Below are 26,425 nucleotides of genomic sequence, written 5' to 3'. Positions count from 1 at the left end.
TTATACATTTTTTTTTTTTTTAATGTAACTCCTGGCCATTAAATATTCCGCATTGTAGGGAATTTTTCCACGATAGTCGGGAAATTATTTTTTTAAGTAAAAGTATTGTAAAGGACGGTAGCATTCTTTAGGCTATATCCTATTAGATAAAAACCTTCAGATGATAAACTGTAACGAGCAATCAATATTAAAGGAGATTTATCTGTTTAGGCAGCAACGACACGCTAAGAACCCCAACATAGCTTTTCAAGAAAACTCTGTCATTGATCTTTTTTAGTCAACCACTAATTGATTATCATGCCTTATGGAATTCTCAAAGCTGAATATAGGACAATTCCTATATTGAAAAAAAGGGAATTGTTGAAAAAAGGAATTGAAGACTAACTCAGTTCTTATTTCTAATTACGATTCCTTTGTCAAAGTAGGCCATAAACAAGGAAGGAGAACTAAAATATATTATCTGTAGTAACCTTGACTAAATCTCCATGCTTTGTTCATCGGGAGTCTCCTAAGTGCTCTGCTGCCCTCAGAAAGGGTTACCTCGTTAGCCCTTACATTACTAGACTGAGGACAGTGAAATGTTGATATTGCTATGACAATGGAGTCCATCGACAAAAATAGGCAGAGGTCGCTTCTGCAATTCTAGTTGTCTGAGGCAAATTCCAGTTCTTCAAAGTTGTGAGGAATTTATTTAATATTAAGTAAAGGTTTTTATTAAAAGTACAAATCTTATAATTCGGGCAACTTTTTGCCTTTGTCTATTTCTGTCTTTTTGAAAACAGAATAAAGCATTAGCTCTACCAATGGTTTAAAGTTTTTATTAGCTCTTAAGTTTCATTTAATGGCTGAAATAAGAGAATCAAAAGTTCTTTGTAAAACTTAAGTTGTATTAATAATAATACTTACCATTACTAACATTTTAAACAGCTAAAATGTTATTAGTTCCTGTAGAAATATCAAAACTTTCGAAGCACAAAGTTTGAGAAAATCTATCGTCTTCTTTCAGCCAGTTATGCTTTTCAAAAGATATAATCATTCATTAGCAGAATGTATAATTTTAAGCAAAACGTGTAAATACAAACTCCAATAAAGAAGAAAGCAGAATATAGAATACAGGAAAGAGCGAATACATTGTATGAAAAGTTAAACTTAAAAAGCTACCGAAAACAAAGTGGCTTATTTATAAATTTCAGCAATGAAAATAAGGAGAAATACAAAAAGAAAATTTTAATTTTTATATAAAAAAGAGAATATTTCCAGCACTTTATACTTTATTTTTGTATACCAGTTTCCAATGACTTCAGCAAGTTTATTTCAGTGATTTATTGGACAAAACCAGCTCTTAAAACAAGTGTATGAACCTGTTGAAATAAGGCGGTACTGTGATTTTCTTTAATTTGCTTCTCCGATTGACTTTCCTCCAAGACATTCAATAAATTTCCAGATAAGTTCAATGATATTGGAATACCTCACACTGTGAACCATCGTTTGCCAATGTTCTCCTCCAAAAATCGATCAAGACAACAGGCAGAATCTTTCAAGAAAAGCTTTAAAACGGTGTTACTAGTGGAGGGCTCATCTTGTAAAAACATATTGACGATGCTCTTCAACTGTATATTTCATCAGTCTTTGTTCCATATTTCAGTGCCATCTTTCAATAATGATCTCTTTGACTACTTCTCCTTATTTCATGGTTATAGAAAGAGGCCCATGTCGAGCAGACTGTAAATTTAATAAGTGGTCTCACTTTGGTTTTAAAGGATCATAATCCTGTATATTTAGCATCTATATTATTTGATAAGCAGTACTTTTTTTATACTTCAATTGTTTTAGCATAGAAACGATTCTCATTTTCAATCGAGTTCTAATTCTTGGGTGTCTTTAACACGTGTTTCTGCTTTGTGGCTACATTGCTACTTACTTTAAATGTACAGAAGTAGAGGAGTGGCAATAATCTTTCCTGCCATGGCTTCTGAATTAGATTTCGTCCGACAAACCCCAAAGTTTTGTGAATTCATCACGGAGAATGCATCTTGAAAAGATGACTTCGTGTGACTTCGAAATATTCTCCATCAACGGAGAAGTTACTCAACTCGAGAAAAAGATAAATAATGATGTTAAGACATACATTCTGCAGTTGTATGTTTTAACGAAATCCAAAAGTAAAAAAGGGGAAGGACTTTTGCAGTATACATCATTCTGCAGTGCCAAAGAGTTTGATTGGCCAGTCCATAATACTGTGGTACATCAACGCTTAGAGTAATTCCTCCGCAATTAATATTCGTGCAAGTTTATTTACAACTTGACTTGAAGCTGGAGAGAGACTGCTGGAGAAAGTTTTTAACTTCTTTCTAGATAAAGTACATTCAATAACTGTCGCGAATTCTTATTACAAGAATTTAATTACCAGTCATCACTATGGCAAATGTTTAAAAAGAAGTAGTTTCATCTTTCTAGAAATTTCTTTGGATTCGGTTTACTAAAATTGACTAATAATCTAGGTAAAAGTTTTTTATATTTGTTTTTCAACCTTAAAAACATCAGATTAAGATGGAAGATAAGCTGTTTGATCTTTTTGTAAAAATCTTTACAAAGTCTTTTATAAAAGAAGGCCAGATAAAAGATAAACAAATAACGCTGTAAAAAAGAAGAAGCGAGTGCATTACTTTCAGCCGTCTTATTTTGAAGAAAAGGATTTAAAAAATTAAAATAAAATCTCCAAATTATTAAAAAAGAAAAAATTATTTTTGTTTTAAGGAGATTAATAATATAAATAGAAGCTTTCTGTTTGGGATAAATTAAATTAGGTAGAAATATTTTTGTTCTCTCAAATTAGAGATGTCCCTATAAATAAGGTTGTTCATTAGTTGAATTTATTTTTTTCTCCAGCATTAATCTTATTACCACTGATATTTACTTATTTTTAATATATATCTCTTACAGCCTAATGGGTCAATTTCCTAAAAATTATATAAAGCGAGAATTTTTTGAAAATTATACGTAACTCATTGTTAAACTCCATTCTTATTGTGGAGCAGAATGTAACAGTTAATCTTATCCGAATTAATTTCCCTGTAATACTAAATTTATTAGTTAATTAATTAAGTTGTGTTAAGATCATCATTTACCAATTTTATAATGAATTAATTTTGTTTTGATTGTCAGGAAGGTGGGCATCATTAATAAAACTAATAAAGAAGCTGCATTGAGACTATTAATCATTAATTATTTACTAAATCATTAACATAAAATATAAGAAGTTTTACATAATGGATTTTGAACGGTTAAAAGTAAAAGAGGTGAAAAGCAATTTTGTAAGAGAAACAAAACATTGCTTTTTCTTACGATACGTAACTGGACGAGTACCTATCGCGCGAACTGTTGATTTTCAGTTTTAGCTGAAATACCTGTTTTCAGCTCTGCTTAACGAGAAATAGTTGTTGCGCGTACAGTCTTTCTTTTGTTGCATCGTTTAAGCTTCTGAATTGCCTTGGTCAATATTTGGTACTGTGTGGGGGATGCATTTGCTACGGATGCTACCTCCAGGTATCCTTGAAGAAAAATTTTCTTGTCTTTTTCTTGCTTCTGCCAATATGAGAATCTGATGTATTATCCATTTTGATTCTTTGCATTGATCTCGGTGTCGTATTTTTTACTTCTAAATTTTAAATCCTAAAAATGAATTCATCCTTTTGACTCAGTCATTGTAATTAGATAAATAGATATCCATGTTATTACTTATACAATACCCGTATTTTCATTGTCTTTCTCTCGCCACCTTTCCCAGTAAAGATTGATGGTTTAAGACGAATTGTAAACTTTGTCTAATTCCACTGTCTGATCAGAAATTGAAGTTGTACACTATTTCTAGAAGTAAGTAACTTAAACTTAAATTCTGTCAACAGAGATAACTATTTAGTTTATATGGCCTACTATCATTTGAGTTTCGATCTGTCAATCTTTAACCCAAACTCTCAATTAGATTATTGTCTGAAATTAGAGCAGATTAATCTGTTCTAAAGCCACAGATTCCACACTAAGCTCCAATTATACTCAAATCCTTCAACTTCTTCACCGACTTCAACTAACTGCTCTTGATAATTCCCAATGCTGATGACCCCAAGACCCCTCTTAGACAACAAAGTTTATCTTAATTATACTTTTCTTAGATAAAGAAATGAATGAGAGCTAGATGATCACAATTCAAGCACATTAAGCCCTCAATTAATTCCGGCATACAAACTTTTAGTAAAATTGTTTATATGTAGTTGCAAATTTCAAATGATTAAAATGAAAATTAAAATTTGCCAAGATTTTAATTAAAATTACTTACAATTATGAGCTCATAGAGCAAATGAAGATACGTATCTCAGTTAAAGATTTTTTGTGTACCAGAACTTCTTATTTACTGTAAAGGCAATATCAGCACTGCCGCCCAATCGGTCCTAAGAACACAAACCCTCATACTTCGTTTGTCCCTTCAAATGGCCAATAAAGTTCTAGAAAAGGGGGACTATTTATTTTGAACCTGAGGCAAAATGAGAGCTAGTATAAGTGTACACATTCGATATATATTACGTCCAAATTATAGAGAAACCACCCACTTCTAGAAATCTAGTAACAACTACCTGGGACGCGGGTTCAACTTTTTCTCTACCATTAGTCAATTATGGTAACTACCTCTTTTCATTTCATGTTAGTCACAAAGAATGTTACAGTTTGCGATATTCACAGTTGTCAATGCTGTTTTCATAAGCAAACATCTAGATGTTTATTGCTTATATTTGTTTATAATACGTTTTATCATAAATGGATAATATCAACGACGATAATTCAGAAACATGTAGTCCAATATGAAGTTATTTGTTGTTAAAACATACTTAACAACAGAGATCGAACATGTTTATTCTGAATCAAAAATGTCTTTCACAGTCATACACCTGGGAAATATTTAATATATGAAATAACATTTCTTCTTCTTTTTTTATCAAGAAAACTAATAATAATGTTTGGTGGAGAATGAGTTCAACTTTGTTTAGTTTAGCTTTTTAAATGTATTTAATGCTATTAGAGATCAGAGGGGAAAATCCATACAAGTATATCTCTAACTTCTATCTTCTTATAACGCTGCCTTTACGCCAACGTTTCGACAAAGGGCCTGGATATTACAAAATAGTAACACAACAATTAGACTATTGAAACCCAGGAATAACAATACACAACATCTTATTAAAAAACTATAAGAAATGATATCAATTAAAATGTTATTGGTGACTACTGAAGAAGGCAATAAAAATGTCGGAACGTTGGCGCAAAGTCGGGTTGGTTTTTAATCTGACCGAAAACTCCCTATTTTAATTCTAAATATTAAGTTTACGTAAATATTAAGTTAGTCACTAAAAGCTAATACAAATTCGTTTTCTAGACTAACTACCCAATCTTCACCTTGCGCTGGAAGTTTTTAAACATAGAAAGCATACTTAGACCATTGAAAGGAAGTTTATTTGTGGAAGATGTGATGCTACATGAGTTTAGCCTAAACATCAGTATGCACACACCACTGATATTTTCGCGACTTTGAGGATCCTTTGAACATAAACCAAATTTTATCAAATAGCTGGAAGTCATGAATTTAATAGTACAAAGTTCTATTACAAGAAGTTATTGCAGCTCACACGTGCATCAAGCACGTCACGGGTATAATATGTGTCGCCCTGTAACTGCTCTGCATTATTCATGCGATAGATCGCACCTTTACAGCCGGTCGTTCTGGATATTAGTGGATGGTCTTCAGGCTCTTTACACCTGCAACTAATTTAGTCGAAACTATTAAGTTATGCGCGGTGTTGTTGAAAGTGGTACTCTCAAAGTTCGCATCTAATTTATAAACTTGTTTGTTGTTCAGCTTTACACATGTTAATGTACTTTATCGCATTGTTTAGTAATTAATTATAAAGCTATGTAATGTTAAATAAATTTATATAAAACGTAACACAACTTACTTCCGTCAATTTTCTTTGGACAAGTATTTCTTTTTTTGGCCTGATCTTTGAGAAAATTATGAAAAATAAAAGAAACCGTTGGGTCTGCAACAAAAATAAATATTGCAAAAGATTTTTTTTGTTTAATGGGTAGTGTAAAATAATTGATAAGAAGTGTTCAATCCGAAAATAGCACTTTAGGGAGGAACTTCCACTTCTTACCTCAGAAGTGAGAGCCTTTATTAGATTTTTACTGAAAAATTCTGTTGTGATCACCCATAGGACATTCTTTTACTACTTGTATTCTAAATCACAAGTTTTCTTAAGCTTGGAACGTTCGAGTTAAATCTCATTATTACCTCTTTAGAAGAAATCTACCTATCCACTCTTATAGAGTACCCTGAATCGTATTTCCTGTTAAAATGTTTTAAGGGAAAAGTTGTAAATTTATGTGATAGTAATACATAATTGAAATGAAATCATTGGGGCCATTTGTAAGAAAAACTCAAAGTAGAAAAACATGCATTCAGTAATGTGGCACTTTCAACCAGTTGGTTTTCTGCAAATTTAGAAATTCAGTCTCACATTCGATTCGCAGAGATGGTAATACAGTACAATGAACAGTCATAATGGCACATTATCGATCTGAGGGATAAAACAGAATTTATAGAAAATTTAATACGACTGCAATACTTATTAAAGAGATCAAAGATGTAAGATGTAAAGTGTAAAAGTTTTCTTTATAACGTTAAAATGAAAAATTACTTTTACTCTTTTATTAGTACGCACTCTAGTGAAACAAAAAAGAACTTCTTAATGTCGGTGATAAGAACTCATTTCGCACAGATATGCAAGAAGCAGATTTATGGTGTAGCTCTTAAACTTAAGTAGCTAATATAAGCTCTTATTTAAGTAGATAATGTAAGTTATACGGGTAAATGGTTCGCTGATCAGTCCGCGGCGTTATGCTCTGTGATATTACAGTAGATTGTGTGACATTGAAGATTGCTAATTAATATTGATCAATATTCTCCTGACTTTTGGATTTGCAAAGGTTTTTTATTTTTCTTCTTCTTTTTTCTTTTAAATTCATTTTAAATTTGAGGTTTAACTGTAAAGAAATTTTACTCGTATATTAAAACTTCTTAAAAGCTACCATAATCTCCTGAACATCATGTGTTTAATCCTCAAACTCTTTTTATCCAAGCCCAACACTCACAAAAAAAACTAGGTGAGTATCTCGAGATTTTTAATGGCTTATGTGGGCCGCCATGTGTAGCAAAATATTTTAATAATAACTTTTAGACGGATACAGTAATATGGTTAGTGCATGTTTTAACTACTTTTAGTTTTTAAACTTTTTAAACAAATTGAAGGTGTACATCATCTGAGAAATGGCAGCCTATTAAACAATTTCTTGTTCTTTCATACATCACACTCGCATCACCGGACGATGAACCAATCTGTAGAGGTCTCTGAGGACGAGTGATTTTGCGTCCCGAATCCTGGGCATTAAGTACGCATATTCCTCGACCCTCCGTTTGATTGAGCATATCCAGCACTTTCTCCAGGAACTTTAGTACGATTAAAAAGTAAAGATTTCCTCTTTAGAGAATTGGTGCTTAGCAAATGGTGCATAAAATATCAAGATTGTTTTATAAAGAAGAGAAGTAATGCCTACTTTTTCTTTTTCTAGGCGGACTTTACGTCTTACTACAGATTACTTGTCACGGACAGAGGCAAATAGCAAATATTCTTTATTATAAATTCCTCTTATTTACCGTTATATAAAATCCAAGACTTACTCCGGAAATCGAATCCAGTCACACAATACTTCTTAGCTTTGCGGGCCTCACCTCTAACCGTTCAGTTACCTAAATATAGTTTAAATCTATCACTCTAATGAGTAGCGGATTAAAACTATTATTGGCCATAAAAACATAAAAGATTTTGGCACCTCCTACATATATGTAGATGTAATTCTAGAAATAAACAATAATAAGCCATTAACCAAAATCACAGAAATTAAACAAAAGTTACAGTAAGTTGGAAAATAAAGTTAATTTTTCTATACTTTGTAACTACTACTATTTCTTATAGCACTTGTTTACGCTAGTTTGCTTCTACTTTTTTAATTAGATTAAATCGACAAAACACTAATCGTACGCTATTTCTACAGCTTCTTTATTTAAAAGAAATAAGACAATCATTAAGCCTGTTTTAATGGATTGTTGTTCTGTTAGGAATTTTAATAATATTTCAAATGCATTCTCTAAGGGGCCACCACGAGCGCGCACAATTAGAACACCATTTCCATTCCAGTCTTATAGTCAGACCAGAAGAGTAGAAGTTTCTTCGGTAGAGCAAGTAGGCATATTAACGTCCAATGAAGGTCTTTAAAGTTTAAATTGCTTACTCCTCGGCTCTTTTGGGCAACGTTAGTAATGTTTCATAGATGTAACTTTTTTGTATTTTTTAATTTTTACATTGAATAAAAAGCACAAACTAATACTTGGTTGCCTGCACGTAGTAGTTTCATGAATTAATATTGTGTCAAATCTATGTAATTGTTAGAAACGTTCAATTTAAGCCTTGAATTTTTAGTATTAGCTTCAAAAACTGAACAACATTCTGATCCATAATCTTTCAATTTTCAAAGATTGAAAACAAGTTTATACTAAAAATAATTTCCATGCCGGGAAAACGCTGCAATACTTTTTGCAAGGTAGATAACCTTCATTTTGAGGTCCCAAAATGTTCGCCAATTATTAGGATATTTTAATCATTACTCGGGTGGTAACCGAAACTGGTGACCTTGCCAAAACTGGTTTTGGAAACCACAATCTTCCGACAGCTCTTATCTCAATCTTTGGGTTATTATTTATTTATATTTTTTTTTCTGCTAATAAAAAATACACAATTTGAACGTGTTGGAAAACAATAATTGAACCTGCTATTTAATTATTACTGTTCATATTACAAACTGAAAACTATCACGATTAATTCATGTCATTATAGTGTATCCTTGGCAAGTAAATAGCAGTTATTATTTTGACTTTATAATGTTTTACGTAATTGGGTGATGTGTTTTACATGTAACTTCTTTATTAATTACTAAATAATGTATAAAAGTGTTTTAATTATTTGGAAATTACAGTTAGAATAAATTTCTTACTCTTAATTCCTTATAAGTATTGAAATAAAATAAACTTTTTTCCACAATTTCTTAGAATAAACCTAATAAAACTAAACATCTGTTTTGAAAGCTCACACTCTACAATTTCTGCAGCTAAAAAGTCAAATCTCTGAGGTAGCCCCTATTGGAATCAAAGACTTAAATTCTCCACAACCGCTTGAAATGATTTTTTTGTAGAATAATATTCATAATTAGCCAATTAGAATGTTCTTTCCTCCCTAAGCTATTAATTTTACATAATATTCTACTATTTTTGGCTATTATTGGATGAACTTTGCTTTTAACTAATAAGAATGCACCAATGTCTCTACAGTGATCAGAGATCAGGTTACATGGTAAAGCCCGCTTTTTTGCTAAGTAAAGAAAAGCCACAAAAACATCAAAGTTCTGGCTACGTAAATAATGACGAAGACATGTATGAAAAATGCAAACTTGTTATTCATTGCTGGCGATTATCACAAATTTTATAAAATACAATAATATGGCACTTCTACTCTATCGCTTTTCTTTCCATATTTGGACTGTAACTATCAATATTTAATCGGTATTAAAATCGTAAGAATGACGCGGACAATCTGTGAGATTGTACTGCTCTTTCATTCCGTCACTTTTTGCCTGGATTCGTTTCTACCAACACTTTTCAGCCAAAAAAATAGCCTGCAATCTATTCAGGACTAAGATTAGTAAGTTAGTCATGATATAATACAAAACATAATTCTCTAAATGTGACTATTTAATCTAATTGAACGCTTTAATCACTTCTAGTTCCTAGATTTAGGGTATAACTAATAAGAGAAAGACGAAAACAGAAAAATTGTTCTTCAGAGTAAAAACAAAAACTTATTTTGCTTCTTGTTGCCGACAAAGTCGAGAATATGCACGATTACAATCATCCTTTTTATGATGGCGTAGAGAAACAGTATTTTATTTTGTTATAAGCCCTTAGAGTACAGTGTACTTTATCCCTTATTGCAATCTTCTTTACTCAGACACAGTAACAATGTCAATATAATAAAGCCAATGCTATGTTATGCATCATAGATCGATCTATTTTGAAAAAGAAGAAGTAATATAGCACTGGAAAATGCAGAACTTGTCGCCTAGTTTGAATCGAATTCTTCTTTTCTGCCTTTGAATGTTAATAATTAGGCCAATGCTAGACCCAAAATGTACAGTCTAACATTGGCCTTATTTTTTTTTTTTAATGATTTAAGGCGCGTCAACATCTTAGGTTGCCGGCCTCCGGACAGTGTTCTCTCGTTACAAACAACACTGTCCATCACCGGACAGTGAGCTGTAAGAAGCTCCTAGGAAGAGAAAATCTAAGGGTCAGCATCTGGATTCGAACCCGAGATCTCCGCGTGGGAATCAAATACGCTAACCGCACAGCTAATCCCTTTCCTAACATTGGCCTTATTATTAACTTTTAAGACAGAAAAAGGAGAATCCCATTCAACCTAGATGACAATTTCTGCGTTTTCCAGTGCTTTTTACTTCTTCTTTTCCAAAATAGATCGACCTAAGATGCACAATCTAGCATTGGCCTTATTATTAACTTTCAAAGACAGAAAAAGAAGATTTCCATTCAAACTAGGTGACAGCTCCTGCATTTTCCAATGCTATTTTGCTTCTTCTTTTCCAAAATAGATCGACCGAAGATGCACAATCAAGCATTGGCATTATTATTATTTATTAACTTTCAATGACAAAAATTGAAGAATTCCATTCAAACTAGGTGAGAAGTACTGCACTTTCCAGTGCTTTTTTACTTCTTCTTTGTCAAACTAGATCAACTTAAGATGTACAATCTACCATTGACTTTATTTTTAACATTCAAAGACAGAAAAAGGAGATTTCCATTCAGTCTAGGTGACAATTTTGTGCATTTTCCAGTGCTTTTTTACTTCTTTGGTTTTTAATTATTTATTTTATGTTTTAATCAATAGCAAAGTACAATAACAGTGAGTCAACAAACGGTTACTCTGCAATTTATATCTTTCTAAAATTGCAATCACTTTGATATTATTATGAAAGCGGAGAAATGCTGGTTGAAATGAATGAATACTTCGTCCGACCAAGAGACATTTCCAAATCAATTTGCATGCTCTGAAACATAAAGATATTCAAATCAAGAAAAAGCCTGATAAATGCTTCAAAGCATAGAAACTGCCACTTAACTCTCCCCGACAGTGAAGTGGGGGAAATCCATTACAAACCAATTTAGCATCAAATGTAATTAAGTATAAATTACAAATTAAAAGTAAATTAAAATAACAATAAACGAAAACGTTAATTCTGAGAAGACGAGAAAACTAATTTGAATGACATTGACTCTGATTGTTATGAAGAAGTTTAAATCTAAATAATTTCTTTAAACATTAAAACTGTAATTTATCAACTAGTAACTACTTATATTTATTTGTTCGTGTCCACTTCTCAGTGTAAAACTACATTATTTGTACAAACTTGTGATTGCAGTTATTATACCCCGCAAGTAACAATTCACCGTTTATCTTTAGTTTCTGAAAAAAAATATTTAGACAGCAATTTCCTTAAAGGAAATAATATCAATATACTCCTGGCTAAAGTACAGTAAGATGCGAAAAGGCGCACGATATTTTTCTTACCACAAACTACGAGATGAAATTTTATTAAAACAATTTGTCGCCAAAAAAACACGGAACAGAAATTCTTCATTGCAACTTGTGAAAGCTGGAGTTCCTCAAGAAAGCATTCTTTCATCCATCTATTCTCTTCAGACCTACCTACTCACCTACACATCATCACCATCATGGCGACATGCTCTATCCACATTTAGATTCTGTTCAATCTACTCGCTTCTTAGAACAACATCGAAACTGTTTAGAAGAATGGTTTCAGAAAATGGAAAAGAATGTGAATTTTCAAAAATGTCAGAAAATATCTTTCACACGTGTCTAAATCACTTTATTACAACTAATTTTTAATTTTAATTACAGATAATTTTTCCGTAAATTTGAATTGATTAAACGACTGCCTTGTTTCCGCGACAATTGCACAAGTAATAGCAGTGTATGTAAAACTTGTAATTCTATTATTTACGTATACAAAAATAAAAGTTACAACTAGTTTAGATTACATATCTTTAGAAGAAACATTAGTAAACTTATTATTAGCATACCTGCAATTACTTAAGAATGAATGTAAATTCGGTATGTAGAAAAGAACGGGAAGCGCTTCCATAATTTCTCTTTTAACTTCCTCTTTCTGTTTGTAATAGAAAAATTACTTTGTTATTATTTAATCAGACATCTAAAATACATCGTAAAATTAAAGCTTTTAAAATTAAATCAATTTTGCTGCGCAAAAGTAAAAAAATACTTACCTTGGCGCTCTATTTTATTTTCTCTTCTTTAAGTAATTAAACAATGAACAGAAAGTGAACAGAAAAGTAATAAAGACACCTTGTCCTAAAAGGTTTGTAATTACTTCATTATGTGAGGTATAGTGAAAGTGTGCCTAGGGTTAATTTAATGTGGGTAAGGTCGTGGGAGTAGTAAAATTAATTTGGTGTAGCAGAGTCAACTTACATTGCTGTATGATACAGAACTCTCGGTTTCAAGATATTTGCACGTAGTGGTAAGAGCCTCAAGTTAGGTAATTTAAACAACTATTCTGCAAGCTAAAAACAAAAACCACCCTGGAGTACATAGTAGGTATAGTACTGGACAGCAAACAGTAAAATTGAAAGGAACTGATCTATTCAGCTGCTTGTTCGGTGAGGCTGATATTTGTTACTATTAAGTGCACTCACTAATACTTCAAAACTAATTACTTTGAGATATATAACTTCACCAAAAAAGATCTGTTACACTTTCCTTTATAGGCACACCACTTAGGCGTTAAAATAACTATACTTACATTACAACTGATAACTGAACAGAATTATTAAGCTAAATGTTGATGTAACACAATAATAAAAATATCGAGTAAAAATGGTGTCATTATTGTGATTAAGAGATATCTCAGTACTCAGTAATTTCTAGCCACTTGGAAACTCGGACACATCTTGCTCCATTGTCTTCCAGTTTACTGCCGAAGTAGGCCATTTCCCTGCAGAAGTTGTTACCTTAATATATCTGCTGATCATAGAATCTAAAGATCAATTTTACAGTCAATATTTCTTTTTTATTGATGCTCACAAAATTAGATCCTTCATCATCAATGAATAAAATAGTCATTTAGTTGAAGTTTTTATCATTTTCTTTTACACCATTTTTGGCATCATCTTCCATCATCCGGTTGTGACTTTTACTTACACCTAAGAACATTCACTAACATAAATAGTGTAATCTAAATTCTAACATACCTTATATTTGAATCTAACTTATGTCTACTCATCCTAAAGCTAGTTACAAACCATTTACTGTCGGTTAGACTACAACTGTCAGTAGTATTTGCTCTAATGAACCCGTTCGTAAATCTCAGGAAAAAAGAGAAGAATTCCTTTTAAATAAAATTTGTTCGATAAAATTAAAAAAATAGATACTTTTATTAAAGAAATTCTGATGGAAGCAAATAATCATTCAGTTCAAATTTTATCTAGGAGGCGGACTTAAAACACATTTATTTTTCTATTTCTGTTTTCTGGTCTAGTGGAAGCTAATATCTAAACTATAATGTACTACCGGATGTTGGAAATACAAGTAACATATTTCAGTTGGCAAGGAACCGTAAAACTGTATTTTTCTCATGATTCATTTTATATTACCTTTTTTTTATGTATTGTCACACTGTCGTGACCAATCATTTTTATTTTATGAACTTATAAATTAAGAAATGTGGAGCACTTAGCTGATTTTCCTCCAAGTTCAGTAACATCAATCTTTTTCCGCGCTCATTTAAGGCATCTAATAATTTTTCATTTTTAACAGTGGAGGAAAACAACTGTCTTTATTTCTAAGAACTTTATTTTATTTTCAATTGAATTTTGTAAATCCCAATTTTTGATTGAAGCAATCACGAGATCTTGAAGAAATTTCCAGGAGATAAAGTAAAATAAAATACAGTTAATTTATTTGAATTACGAACTAGCAAGTGGTTTCGTTTTAGTAGAAGATTTAATAATAGTTAAATGTAATTGATTAATTTTTTTATTCTTGCGATTCAACGCGTTTACAAAATAGCGATTCCTGCTTCGGGGAGTACAAAGGGGAATAGAATAAACTCTTCATTATCCATTATTTTAAACTAAACAATTATTGTTAATGAAAATACACTATTGCGAATTTCATATTATAGGTTGAACCAGAATCCTACTGATTTTGTGCGCCGATTTGTTACTTAGTATAGGCATATCTCAGCGAGCCAGAATAGAAAGATCAATCAAAGAATTGGCTGGAAGTCAATAGGTACTAAAAAAAAGGTGAAGTCGATTTCATCTGCCAGGGAGGTCAAGGCCAGATTAGAATACAAACGGGATTCTTTTTATTGACTACTTTACAAATTGTAAAACAGTAACTGGTGAATACTAGACGACCTGTCTGTTGGACTAACTAAAAATTAGTGAAAAATTGCCTGGATTACAAAAAAAAAAAAACAAAAAATCTTCCATCAGATCAATACAACTTTCCACAAGGATGCTTTAGTAAAATGCTTTACTAAACCTAGGGCTATGAAGTTCAAATTTTTAAAGTATCCACACCAGATTAGGCATCCTCTGACTTCCACCTATTTCCAAACCAAAAGAAATTTATTGCTGGGAAACTTAAAGAGGTGAGAGTAACTCTGGATTAATGTTTTGCATGCCTACCAGATTTCTGATATGGAATCTGTTGACAAATGGTCGGACAAAAGTAATTTCATTTATGAACACTGTTCTTCAGTTCCAGGTTTTGTTCTCTCTCAATTGATTTAGTAGCAAAGTAACAAATTAAAAAAATCTAATTTAATATACAAAAATTATTTCTCCACACAACAAAATTTAATATAGCAATAAAAAATACAATACTAAATAAAGGTGAATAATGTACAATGTTATCATCAGGCTCTTCCATTTCAGAAGAAAAAATAATACCATATTTTTTAAGCAGATTAACTCAAATATATTACAGCAATGGGATGTTCTGTTTTTAAATAATGTTGATATGTTCAGTTTAGTTGTCAGGATTATAAAGGGATAATTAGAACGAATAAATACCTTGTCCTTTATCATATAGTTAATTTAGCGCATAAATAATTTAAACGAGATTAATCAAATGTAATAAATTTATTTCCTATTAAATACATTTTAGAACAATAATAATATATATTATATAAAATTTAAATTAATAATCGTGTATGTGTAACTATTATCTTATCAACAACTCAATTCTAAGTTTCTACAAATCTATAGAGTGTATTTTAAAAACATTAAATACTATTTATTAACTTTGTTTAATTAAAGAAGATAATTTTTAAGCAAAATTTGAATATTTGAAGTGCAAAAAACACAATCGTAAGGGGAAAAGGAAAAGTGAGATAATCAAAAGATTCTTGCGAAAATACTTGAGATGTTCATCATGGACTCTAGTCACATAACTTACAGACATTCTTACACTGGCACAACAAACCCCAAGTACTAATTGTAAACGATATTTTAACAATCTCGATCCGTGTAATTCACACATCTTGTGAGGGACACAGTTTTTTATTTAAAAAGAAATACAAATATAAACCTAAAATGGTTATTTTGTAACTAACTGATGCTGATGAAAGATTGTTCATCTAGGTTGAAAACGTAGAATACTTTTTTAATGATAAAAGATATTAAAATAATTACCAAATGACATAGCCATATGCTGGCCTGAATAGGCAAGCCTCACCAGGCTGATAATGGGCTCAAGAAGGCCCTAAACTATTATAACTTGAAAAAATATGAAGATTGAGATAGAGAAGGCTTTATTATTCAACCTATTTACAATTCTAATGAAGAATAATTTTATCAGAATTTAGAGAGAGAGAGAGTGAATGACCATCAACGGTTCCTAACGTCTTGGAGAAATGGCTATAGAATAAAGAAAACAGATTAGAAGCTTCTAAATAAGAGATTTTTTAAATATACATAAGTACAGTTTTGTTTTCATGAAAAATAATCAATTTGCTGTTACAGAATAGTTATTTAAAGCGGAATCAATTAAGGACAATTTAAATTTATCTTAACTGAATACTACTCTTGTCTCTGAGCACAAAATAGTAAATTCTTTTTTTGAAGGATTCTATTCCCTTTCTCACTAATTTCTAGATAAATAGGGCATGGCGGACTGGTGATAATGAAACTGTTTTATTTGCAATTTGAGCACCAAACTTTGTTATGCTAAATTATTCAGAATAGTTACCATTTCATAAACTATTAATTACGCAACAACTGTAGTGGAACTTGATTTATAATTTTGAACAAAATTTTAACGTAATGCTGTTTTTTTTCTTTTTAGTGGATAATTATATAGCAAGAATTACATTTGATCTAATTTTTGCACAACAAAAAATTGTTTTTTAATGCCCTCAACGAAGCAACATTTTCAGCCCACTTCAAATTTATGCTAAAATAACTTTACTTAATATCAGCATTCTCATTATTACTCAAAAACCACGAATTAATTTTTGTTTCTTTCTTTATAAAGATATAATTTAAAAACTGATACTATTGCAATCTAAAGCAAGAAAGATGGGAAATGAATTTCTCCATTAAACAATGATATCCACCTTGATTTTTTAAACTTGTTCATTGCAGAACTAAGTTTCCATGTTTATGAACTTTAATAAATATTCTACTCTCTTAAGGGAAAAAGTTCATTTCTTCCCTAGTCATTTACATACTATCTGTAAGGAAGAAATTATAACTTAATTAGAATAAACAGGAATCCTTTATTGTCATCTACAATACGTGTTTTCGTCTAAGAAGTTATTAATGGTGGGAGCCCACAAGTGGAAAGTTAAGCAAATTGGAACTAGAATGATTGAAATTAGACTAGCGATCTATGTTCAGTAGTACACTTCTTTATTTTAAATTTCATGGACTAGATAGAGCTAGGAGATATTTAAAACCCTTCATTTCCTTTGAATGGTTTGGTAGCCTTACTAAGTCCTAAGAAAAACTATTCTCCAAATTTGGGTAGTGAATATACCTGAGAGATAATATTCCTACTTAGCCACAATTTGTCTAAGATAAATAAGAAATAAAAAAATTAATGCAAATATACTTCCCTGATGTTCTTACCCAACCTTACACTTTTCACTTAAGCCGATTACACGTTTTCCCTCACAAAGACACGTTTCTTGCCTATTGCTTCCTCTAATCCTGAATAAAACCGCTGGAGCCTTGGTTAAAAAACAAAAAAGAACCTTCGGGAATTATGATGAAAAAAAATGTAATCACATTAAATTCTTAATAAGGCTTACCTGCTCCACCTGTGTTTACCTAAACCACTCTCCTCTACGTACAACAGATTGTGTGAAGTGCCTAGCACTCTTCATGGATAAACGGCTAACCTGGAATATGTTTAAAAAAATTCCTTTCTTCACTTCTTGTTAAAACATTATCATTTAAGCAACAAACGACTTAAGTACTGGTTGGAATCCATGGACATATGGAAAAGGACCTTAAAGCTCATCCAAACATTCCATTACCTAGCAAATTTAATCCTTTCAATAAAAAACATTCCGTCGATTTGCTAATTCTTCTAACTTAGTTTTCTAATACTACCTTGCACCAAGGACTCCTTGTTCCTAATGGGTCGAAAGCCCTGCTATATCAAGCAGGGTTCCTGCTAAATCAAGTTTCTTGCCCCAGTATCCATCACATTCCAATCTTTCTAGTTTCACCACTTACTTTATTGTTAAAAATAAATCCTCCAAGACAGTGGTGGCACGCGATCTTCTCACTTAAGTGCCAGTGTACAGATAGTGCAATGCTCTTCTTTGGGAGTTTCACCATTGGGTGCATTCTCCCCTCATGCTACTCATGTATGATATATATATATATATATATTTCTAATCAATTTCACTAGTTGCAGAAATTTACGGTTACAAAAAAAATGCGAATAATTTCAAAGTTATTTTATTTCTGAAACTCTGATCATCCAAAAACCAATAAACCAATTTTCTGTGGTGATTAATTCCATTTCAGCCACTAGTTTCATAAGGTTGACCCCTATAGCGCCATCCATGAATTTACCTTCAAAAATTCAGCCTTTTTTTACGGTAAATGTTACAAATTATTGCTACAAGATTGTCGCACTTTTAATTAAAATCGATGGTGTAGTGGAACATCGATCACCTCTTTTGTTTAGTTATTAATAATTTAAAAATGGTTGACATTACTAATTTGATGTTTCCTTTCTATTAAAAGTTATTACTTTTAAAGAAAAGAAGTCTTTACTCTGTGATTTCCTTTAATACTTGAAGACGGTGTGGCAATCCAGCTGGTAAGGAAAAGTATTACTGGCTCTCTTTTTCTTTTAAATTTGGTCAAATCTAGTTGCGAAATGGCTTCATCTTGGAATCTTTGCTGCTTTAAAGAAATCATTGTAATCAATTTCTAATGTTTAAACTGTATTCTAATATTTATATTAAAATTAAAAAATAACCTCGACCCAAGGTAAATATTTTCTACTTTCTTCATTGTATTCTCGGTCAGCTTATTGGGCTTAAAACACTGCTAGTTGAGTTGTGCAAATCTGGTTAACTCATGCTGGAAATTTAGCTTTATTACTCATAATTAAGCAGAGGCTAATGTTTTGCTATCTACAGCTCGCACAAACTTAGTACTTAAGAAGATAAGTAATTACTTATCTTAAAACAAGCAGACTTAGTTCAATGTTTTCTTAAGAGAATGTTAAATATGCATTAACTGATAAAACATGATCGAGTTTGTGGATAGGCTGTTTTCTGAATTCAATATTACCTCGACAATGGTGATTATGCTGTTTGATTTTGGCTTTTTGCTACGGCGTGAACAAAAGGCTGTCACCTATTGACTTTAGACAAAGTGGAGCATATCAAAGACCTTGTGAGGAAATGAAGAATGGAGTTTCAGCACTGTTCTGCCTTGGTTTTTAGTAGGCTTACAGATAAAGCTTACAAGCCTTAAAGTTTTTATATGGGCCAGGCAAGCTTGAAACCTGGAAGTGATTCTGTATGTTACAATTATGGCTTCAAGAAGAGAAGAGCCTAATTCATGGACTGATATCTCGGTAAATGTAGGTAATCTGGCTATATGCCAAAGTAGGGCGCCATATCAGGAATGTCATTTCTTTAGACACATGATTGTCTGTCTAGCTTTCTAGACAAGAGTGAAGGGCTCCTTAGCAATTATCCTTGTAGATATATTTGAAAGGTTATCAGCCCTCTTGAATGGCTTAACATTCATAAAGGGCTGATAGTGAGATGATTCTGTACTTTCATGGATATCTCTCAAATTCTGATTACTTATTGTGATATAAAGAAACTGCTCTACACTTTAGGTATCATGCAGGGCACTTTTTTTATATTTTGCGAGGTATAGAACGGGGTTATTCATCTATCGACGGATTGTCCGAAGATGTGTGAGATTATTGCTCGGATAATATGAATCTTAGGATGTCTAGTGGATGATGTTCTTTTGTCCCAGGCTCTATTTGAGTTGCTGTAGTTTTTCTTCTTTTTTTTATGGTAGCTATAAAGACCTAGAATAGTTTTAGAGAACGTGGTTCCTCTCAAAGTACTAATAACAATAAGTTTAAGTAATAGAGGTAAGGGACTAGCTCAGTGAAGTACAACTATCGGAGCCGGTAGTTGGCGTTGGAGCCTCTAGAATGCCAATGACTTCTGTTGACGTGCCTAAATAGTAATGAGAGCTTAGCATGGGAATAATTAATTCCTGAGACAACATCTTCTCTATCAGCCAGATAATCGTAGAATCCTATGATCTAATCGTTCCTACGACTGAAGTATGCATTGATACATAGTTTGAGCCTGGAAACGGAGACATCATCTTAGGGTTTGGGAGTAAATGAAGGTTTGCTTACTCTGCTGGAAGTTTAGTCTTTCGGAAACTGATGAAGAACTGACGTCCTCAAACATTACCCAGAAACTACTGCTCACGGTGATCATGGTAAGTAGGGCTAGATGGTAAACTACTTAACATAGATACCGATAATGTGTGAAATATTGTGCACATGATAAACAAAACTAATGTTTTCAAAGTGAATGTTATTATAAACTTATTTAATAATATTTGATATTGAGCAAATTTGTTTGCTTAAATTAATAAAGAACTACGTATAATTTTAAAATACCTACACTAGCTGCTTTGATATTTGCTTTTCATTCTAAGGATCCATTTATAAGTTCCTATAAAATGGCCATTACTTTAGTTTATTAAACAATAAAAGAATTTGCTCGTTGTTTATACGCCCCAGTTAAATTTGTTAGCATGTGCCATTTTCGCTTTGTTCAAGTTAGCACTCCTCTACGTATTAGTTGAAATATTCACCTTTTTTTTATACCACTTATTGATTGGATATTAGCCAAACTAACTTTTTGTTTATAACAGCCATCTGTGTATTATCACTTTCTTATTTTACAATATTTTATTGTTTTAATGAAAAAATAATATTACAAAAAGTGTAACTTTGCCGAGTAGTAATATTTTTACTTTAGACCGTTCGACCAAATATTCTTTGTCTGGCTTAAAAAAAATAACACACATTTTTGTTACACAAGTTACTTAGCCCAATCAATCTACTCAGCTATATATTATACCCTTCTAGTTAAGACGGAAGTTACTCTAAAGTGCTGAAAGTTTTATACATGGACTTACTTTCCAGCAACAAAGGAAAAGTTCACTATTAAGGCTTACATTAAAATCTATTTCCACTCACATTCGCAACCTACTGAAACCATTAGAGTTTCGAATCAAATATTTTTAAGTTCGCACTTAAAAACACAAAAACAAAGATAATCTTCTCCAAGTCCTATGCCATTATCCTTCCAGTATAATTTCCCATACCCAATTACTAACCACTGCCGGAGCTACCTTTTTACCATCAAGAACATCAGGTACTTCTTCAATAATTATCTTGCTTTTCTGAGAACATATGTATCCCATTACATCATGTTCAATGGCCACTCTCCTTTCAATGCCTCTACATCCGCATCTTATTATATTTATCTAATTGTATTTGGTCTTCCACTCCTAAAAAAGTGAGCAAAATAAAAGAAAGTAAGTATTCGATGTAGCTCCTAATAACATCCTAATAAGAGAATTTGGTCAGCGAAAAACAAGAGCTATAAAAAAAAAGAAGTTAGGTTGAACCCCTTGCTATTTATAGTAAGGCAGACCACCCTCTTAGATTTGTTTCTTTACAGATTTTTTTTCAAACAAATTTTATAGCCCACTCCATACCTACAAACTTTACATCTGCTACTATACTAGAAACAGAAGCGGGCATATTTAATGTATTCTGTATTACAGAGTTGCTGTCAATGAAACCGACTAGTTTATATTATTCTGTTCTTTTTTTATATTATTAATAAGTTAGTAGCTACTCAATCTAAATAATGTTGTTTTGCGGTCCTTGTAGTGGGCATGATGTGAAGTTTTTACCATGGCTACCCAACTACTGTAAGATGTAGCAATAAAAATACTTGGCAGTTAAGCTCTCAGTACTCTGTTCTGTGAGTGACATTCATGGCCACCACTGTCCACTAAACAACCGTTTTAAAATAAACTGTTCTCTGTAATTTATTTCGTTCTATTTTTAATGCCTATTTTTTGTATTTATATCTTTTATTTTTAGTAGATTATTGTTCAATAAGATTTCCCTACATCATAATACTCCCATAATTGCCTGCAGTATTTTATTAACATTGTAAATATTGAAACAATTTATAAGAAAGTTGTAAATCAGTTGCATGTTACATATTTGAAAAACATTAAAATAAACAAAAATGAATGCCCCTCTCCTCAATAACAAAAAAGACTTTTGAAAAATCCATTTTGGTCTCTCTATCAGAAATTCAATAATGTTCAAACGATTACAGTTACAACCATTTTCGCCTTTCGGTGGAATAAACAGTTCGGTTTATTTGTGACAATTTATGTTACTGAGAAAATACTGTCTCTGGGCAAAAAACAACCCTAAATTATTTCGGCAATTAGACAAAAAAACCTCATGCAAGAGAAATATTGATCTTTAGGGTTTCCTAATGAAAACTAACAGAAGTTCAATCCCTATTACTTATTCCATAAATTTTTATGCAACCACTTTTTAGACATTGAGAAGGGAAGAGATAATAAATCAAAGACTAGACCGAGAATCAATCCTAGTTGAACTCTTATCTGCTACTTGCCACACTATTTATCGTTTAATTGTACTAATATATTTGTTTTTAATTTTTAGATGGACCAACCTATTAAATCCTCTGGAATTACAAAACCTACAAAAATGGAGTTGCAAGAAAATCTGACGGATGATTATGACTACGATGTCCAAGAATCATTCAACACCTACATCTGGGAAGAATTAGTGCCAACTTTGGTTGTTTACATTTTAACGTTAGTGATCGGTGTCACCGGCAATTTTCTAATTATATTTACAATTGCCAGATATAGACGGATGAAGAGTATAACAAACGTGTTTTTAGCAAGTCTAGCGTCTGCCGATCTACTGCTAATATTAGTTTGTATTCCTGTCAAGGTAAGAAATTTTATATATATATATATTATGCTTAAAGTTGATGTTGTCAACTTAACCTTTGTGGAGTTATATTTATTTTTATTATATAATATACAAGGTGTGGCTATAAAATAACGAGACTATTGCTATAAAACAGTTTATTTTAAATTTATGCATATTTAGTTATTATCACCTTCAATATACACCCCTACCCTATCCCTACAACGCTCCATGCGAATTTACCATTGTTAGAAACCGAGCTGGAAGTCTTTTTCTGTGAGCACCTGCATGACGCGTGTCGCTTTTTCTTTCACAGCTTCAACGGACTGAAATCGTGTTCCTTTTAATGCAGATTTGACTTTGGAGAACAGATAAAAGTCACATGGGGCCAGGTCAGGCGAATAAGGCGGTTGGCCTAAAACTGGGATGTTGTACTTGGCTAGAAACGTCTTGACAGACAATGCAGTGTGAGCCGACGCGTTGTCTTGATGGAGAACCCATGACTTGTTCTTCCACCAATCGGGTCGTTTTTTCCTTACTCTTTCACGGAGTTAAGCAAGCACCTCACGGTAGTAATGTTGATTAGTTATAATCGATATTTTCATCCGTTTTAGATGTGGAAGGGCGACCCGGGCGGTCATCATCTCCGACGCCTTCTCGGCCATCTTGGAAACGCTTGAACCACTCAAAAACTTGCGCACGTGATAAACATTCATTGCCATAAACTTCTTTTAATAAAAGATAAGTTTCAGTAGCGGTTTCACCAAGTATTTGGAATTTCACGACAATTCGTTGCTCTACTACATATGTAGCATCATGTTTTCGGCAAAACGAAACTAACACCTCTTACACAAACGACGGTCAGACAGATTTAATAGCCACACCTGGTATACCCGATGTCATCCGCCTCCTAAATGAACAAAAGGAATATTAAAATAACTCCTTCAAGGTGTGCCTCGGACGTTGCATGCGCCAACGCTTGGCAATCTTCACTGGGCACAAATCTTGCAAAAAAAACAACCGTGAAGAAAAAACTTCATTTCATATTCACCAACTTAATAATTATAGCCGTACCTAAGTCAACCAGGGGAAAAAATTGACTCAAAATCATTACTAACTCTTAAATTATTAAATATAGACTTGATTTTAGGATGCATTAGACTGCTAATAAGACATTTTAAGTGCTTCCTAAAGCTAATTTTACATTACCTCTACATTGTAGAGGGCTTGGATTGCCACAAGTAATTCAGGTTAGCTAACCAACTCTCTGTAGCAGGCTAATTGAGGAAGCTCACTAACATGTATCTTAGGTATCTAAAGTCATCCTTAGCTGCGATTCAACTAGACCAATCCGCCATTACACTGTTCATCCTCTTTTTTTGGAGGGGAAGTAACTCTTAGGACAACATTAGCACAGCGTATTCCAGAAATATATTCCTGACTACTTGGTATTCTGACATGCCTACCATTCCAGACAGGGACACTTTAAATAAAAACAATTGAAAACTGCCAATAAAAAGTGTTCATTTTCCTTCTTTTTTCATTTACTATTCGGTTACCCTTAACCATGTTGTTCAATTTTGGTTTTTTATCAGGGTTTTTTTATGTGCCTCCGTCGGACCCAATCTCGTATAAAACGAATAAAAAAGAATCGGAAAAAGACTGATTGGAAGTCCGTACGCCTCCGTCCATGGACAGCGAAGGGAAGTATCATTAAATTTCTCTTACGTCAGTCGCTACACTGTGGTCTACTCTGACCCGGATCCTCAAGTTTATATAAATTGTTAAATAAATTAAGAAATGAAGATGTTTCTCTTAAAAGTTTTTTTTTTTTTAAATAAAAAACAATAATTTATCGATAGTTTAATAGATTAGTTTTGAAATAAATTTAAAAACATCGACAGCTTTTTGGGTGAAAATGTCTTGAAGGTCATCTTCAATAACTATTATTACGACTGGGCAACCAAAAGAGATGACAAAACTGTAATCATGTTATATGCGATCATTTTTTGGGAAGAAAATTAGTGTTATTATTAGATAACATCTAGAATATGAGTGTAGGTGTTCTTTCAGCATACGAAAAGCTGTAGATGTAAGATAGAACATGTCTTCTTCATACTTCTTACAGCAAGAGGTTAAGTTGTAAGATAGGAATCAAGCGAGATATCAACTCTTCAACTAACTGTAAAAGATATAATTATCTGAATATTAATATTTAGTGACGTGATTTACTGTTTTTGCTGTAATCCACAATCACTTCCTTTGAAAGTTTTTACAAAACAATTCTATGTAATTAATCGTTAATTTCTTTAAATGTCGGCTGAAAACCAGAATCAGGCAGCTATGGCCACTTCTTTTACAAGAATATCCAATTATTCAGATGATGCAGTTGATTTGGAAATTATGTGAGTCAAAGTATGAGCTTAAAGTTGTATTTTAAGCTGTTTGAGGATCAGTAAAAAGTATTGTATAGGCTATAAATTTAAGCAAAATAAAGTAGACGCGAGTAGGAGCTTGCAAAGCTGCTTCCTTGCAGAAATGGGTTACTCCTTAAATGGGTTTAATTATTTAGGTCCCTTCATTGGCTTCTATAATAATGTATCCAGAGTATGGCAAATAGAAACTGTTACAGTATGTAAAAGACATCTTAAATCAAGAGTTGTTGAAAAGCAGACAAAAAAATTGACTTCATAAAGCCCAATCTTTGAGTTTTCTTTCTTAGCCATTCGGACAATTTGAGCTACCAAACGAAGTCGCCTAGTTTCATTCATCACTATTTCATTTGTTTTTGGTAAAAGCGATATAACTCTAACTAAGCCCTTAAAACATGTTCTTCTAGCCAAATACTGTTCTACAAAACCTTCCCCTTCTAGGAGAAGATATTCACAGAGGTAATGGTCAATGTTTCAGAATATAAGTCATAACTTTAGGCCTGATAAAATTGTTCAATTGTTTCTGTGTATTGAAAGATGTTTTTGGAGGCAGAAATAGAAATATATTATTTGCATTTACAAGAGATGAAAGCTGAAATGTGGGTTAGATTAAAAATAGAATGTAATAAATGTTAAATGTAGTTCTATGTTAACATGTGGGAAAACTTTTTAATTATAATGTTTATTAATTTTTTTTTATTTAATTTATTTTGAACGTTTATAATTTTATATATATATAAATTCAGTTCTATGAGCTTGTGGTTTACTTTTGAATTGAAAAAAATCAGATTTAGTTACAAAATGTGGTTACAATTTATGTAATATCATGGTTCACCTGCAACCATTGAAAAAGATGATCATTTATTGAAATATTTCTTTGATCTCATTCATTCTTTTCAGTTTATTCATGCGAGAAAGAGTTAATTTTATTCTTTATATACGAGTACCTGGAAATATTCTAATCAAAAATAAAATTTGGTTTTTAAACATTATTAAAGATGTTTCCTGTTCAAAATGTACATCCTCTTATTGCTGTTAAAAACAGAATCGCGAAAGTGTCTAATCTTCAAATTACTCTTATAATAAACGAAAATATAACCACCTTAACTAAACCGGTGTATATTTATCTCGAAAAAAGAA

The 26,425-nt window shown here is 32.0% G+C and overlaps 1 protein-coding gene across 3 annotated transcripts in view; it reads left to right on the top strand.

The window, feature by feature from the left end:
• LOC141460998 (QRFP-like peptide receptor) overlaps window positions 1-26,425 on the top strand; it is a 245,397-nt gene that overhangs the window by 31,451 nt on the left and 187,521 nt on the right. For all 3 annotated transcript variants that reach the window (XM_074141577.1, XM_074141579.1, XM_074141580.1), the window contains exon 2: window positions 22,578-22,874. In XM_074141577.1, the coding sequence (XP_073997678.1) occupies window positions 22,578-22,874 (297 nt within the window). The remainder of the gene's footprint in view (window positions 1-22,577; window positions 22,875-26,425) is intronic.

The sequence above is a fragment of the Rhodnius prolixus genome, unplaced genomic scaffold (genome assembly GCF_049639745.1).
Source record: "Rhodnius prolixus isolate KJV_2025 unplaced genomic scaffold, Rpr scaffold_6, whole genome shotgun sequence".
Taxonomy (NCBI): domain Eukaryota; kingdom Metazoa; phylum Arthropoda; class Insecta; order Hemiptera; family Reduviidae; genus Rhodnius; species Rhodnius prolixus.
The sequence above is the reverse complement of the archived record's forward strand: the minus strand, read 5'-3'. Positions and strand labels throughout refer to the sequence as shown.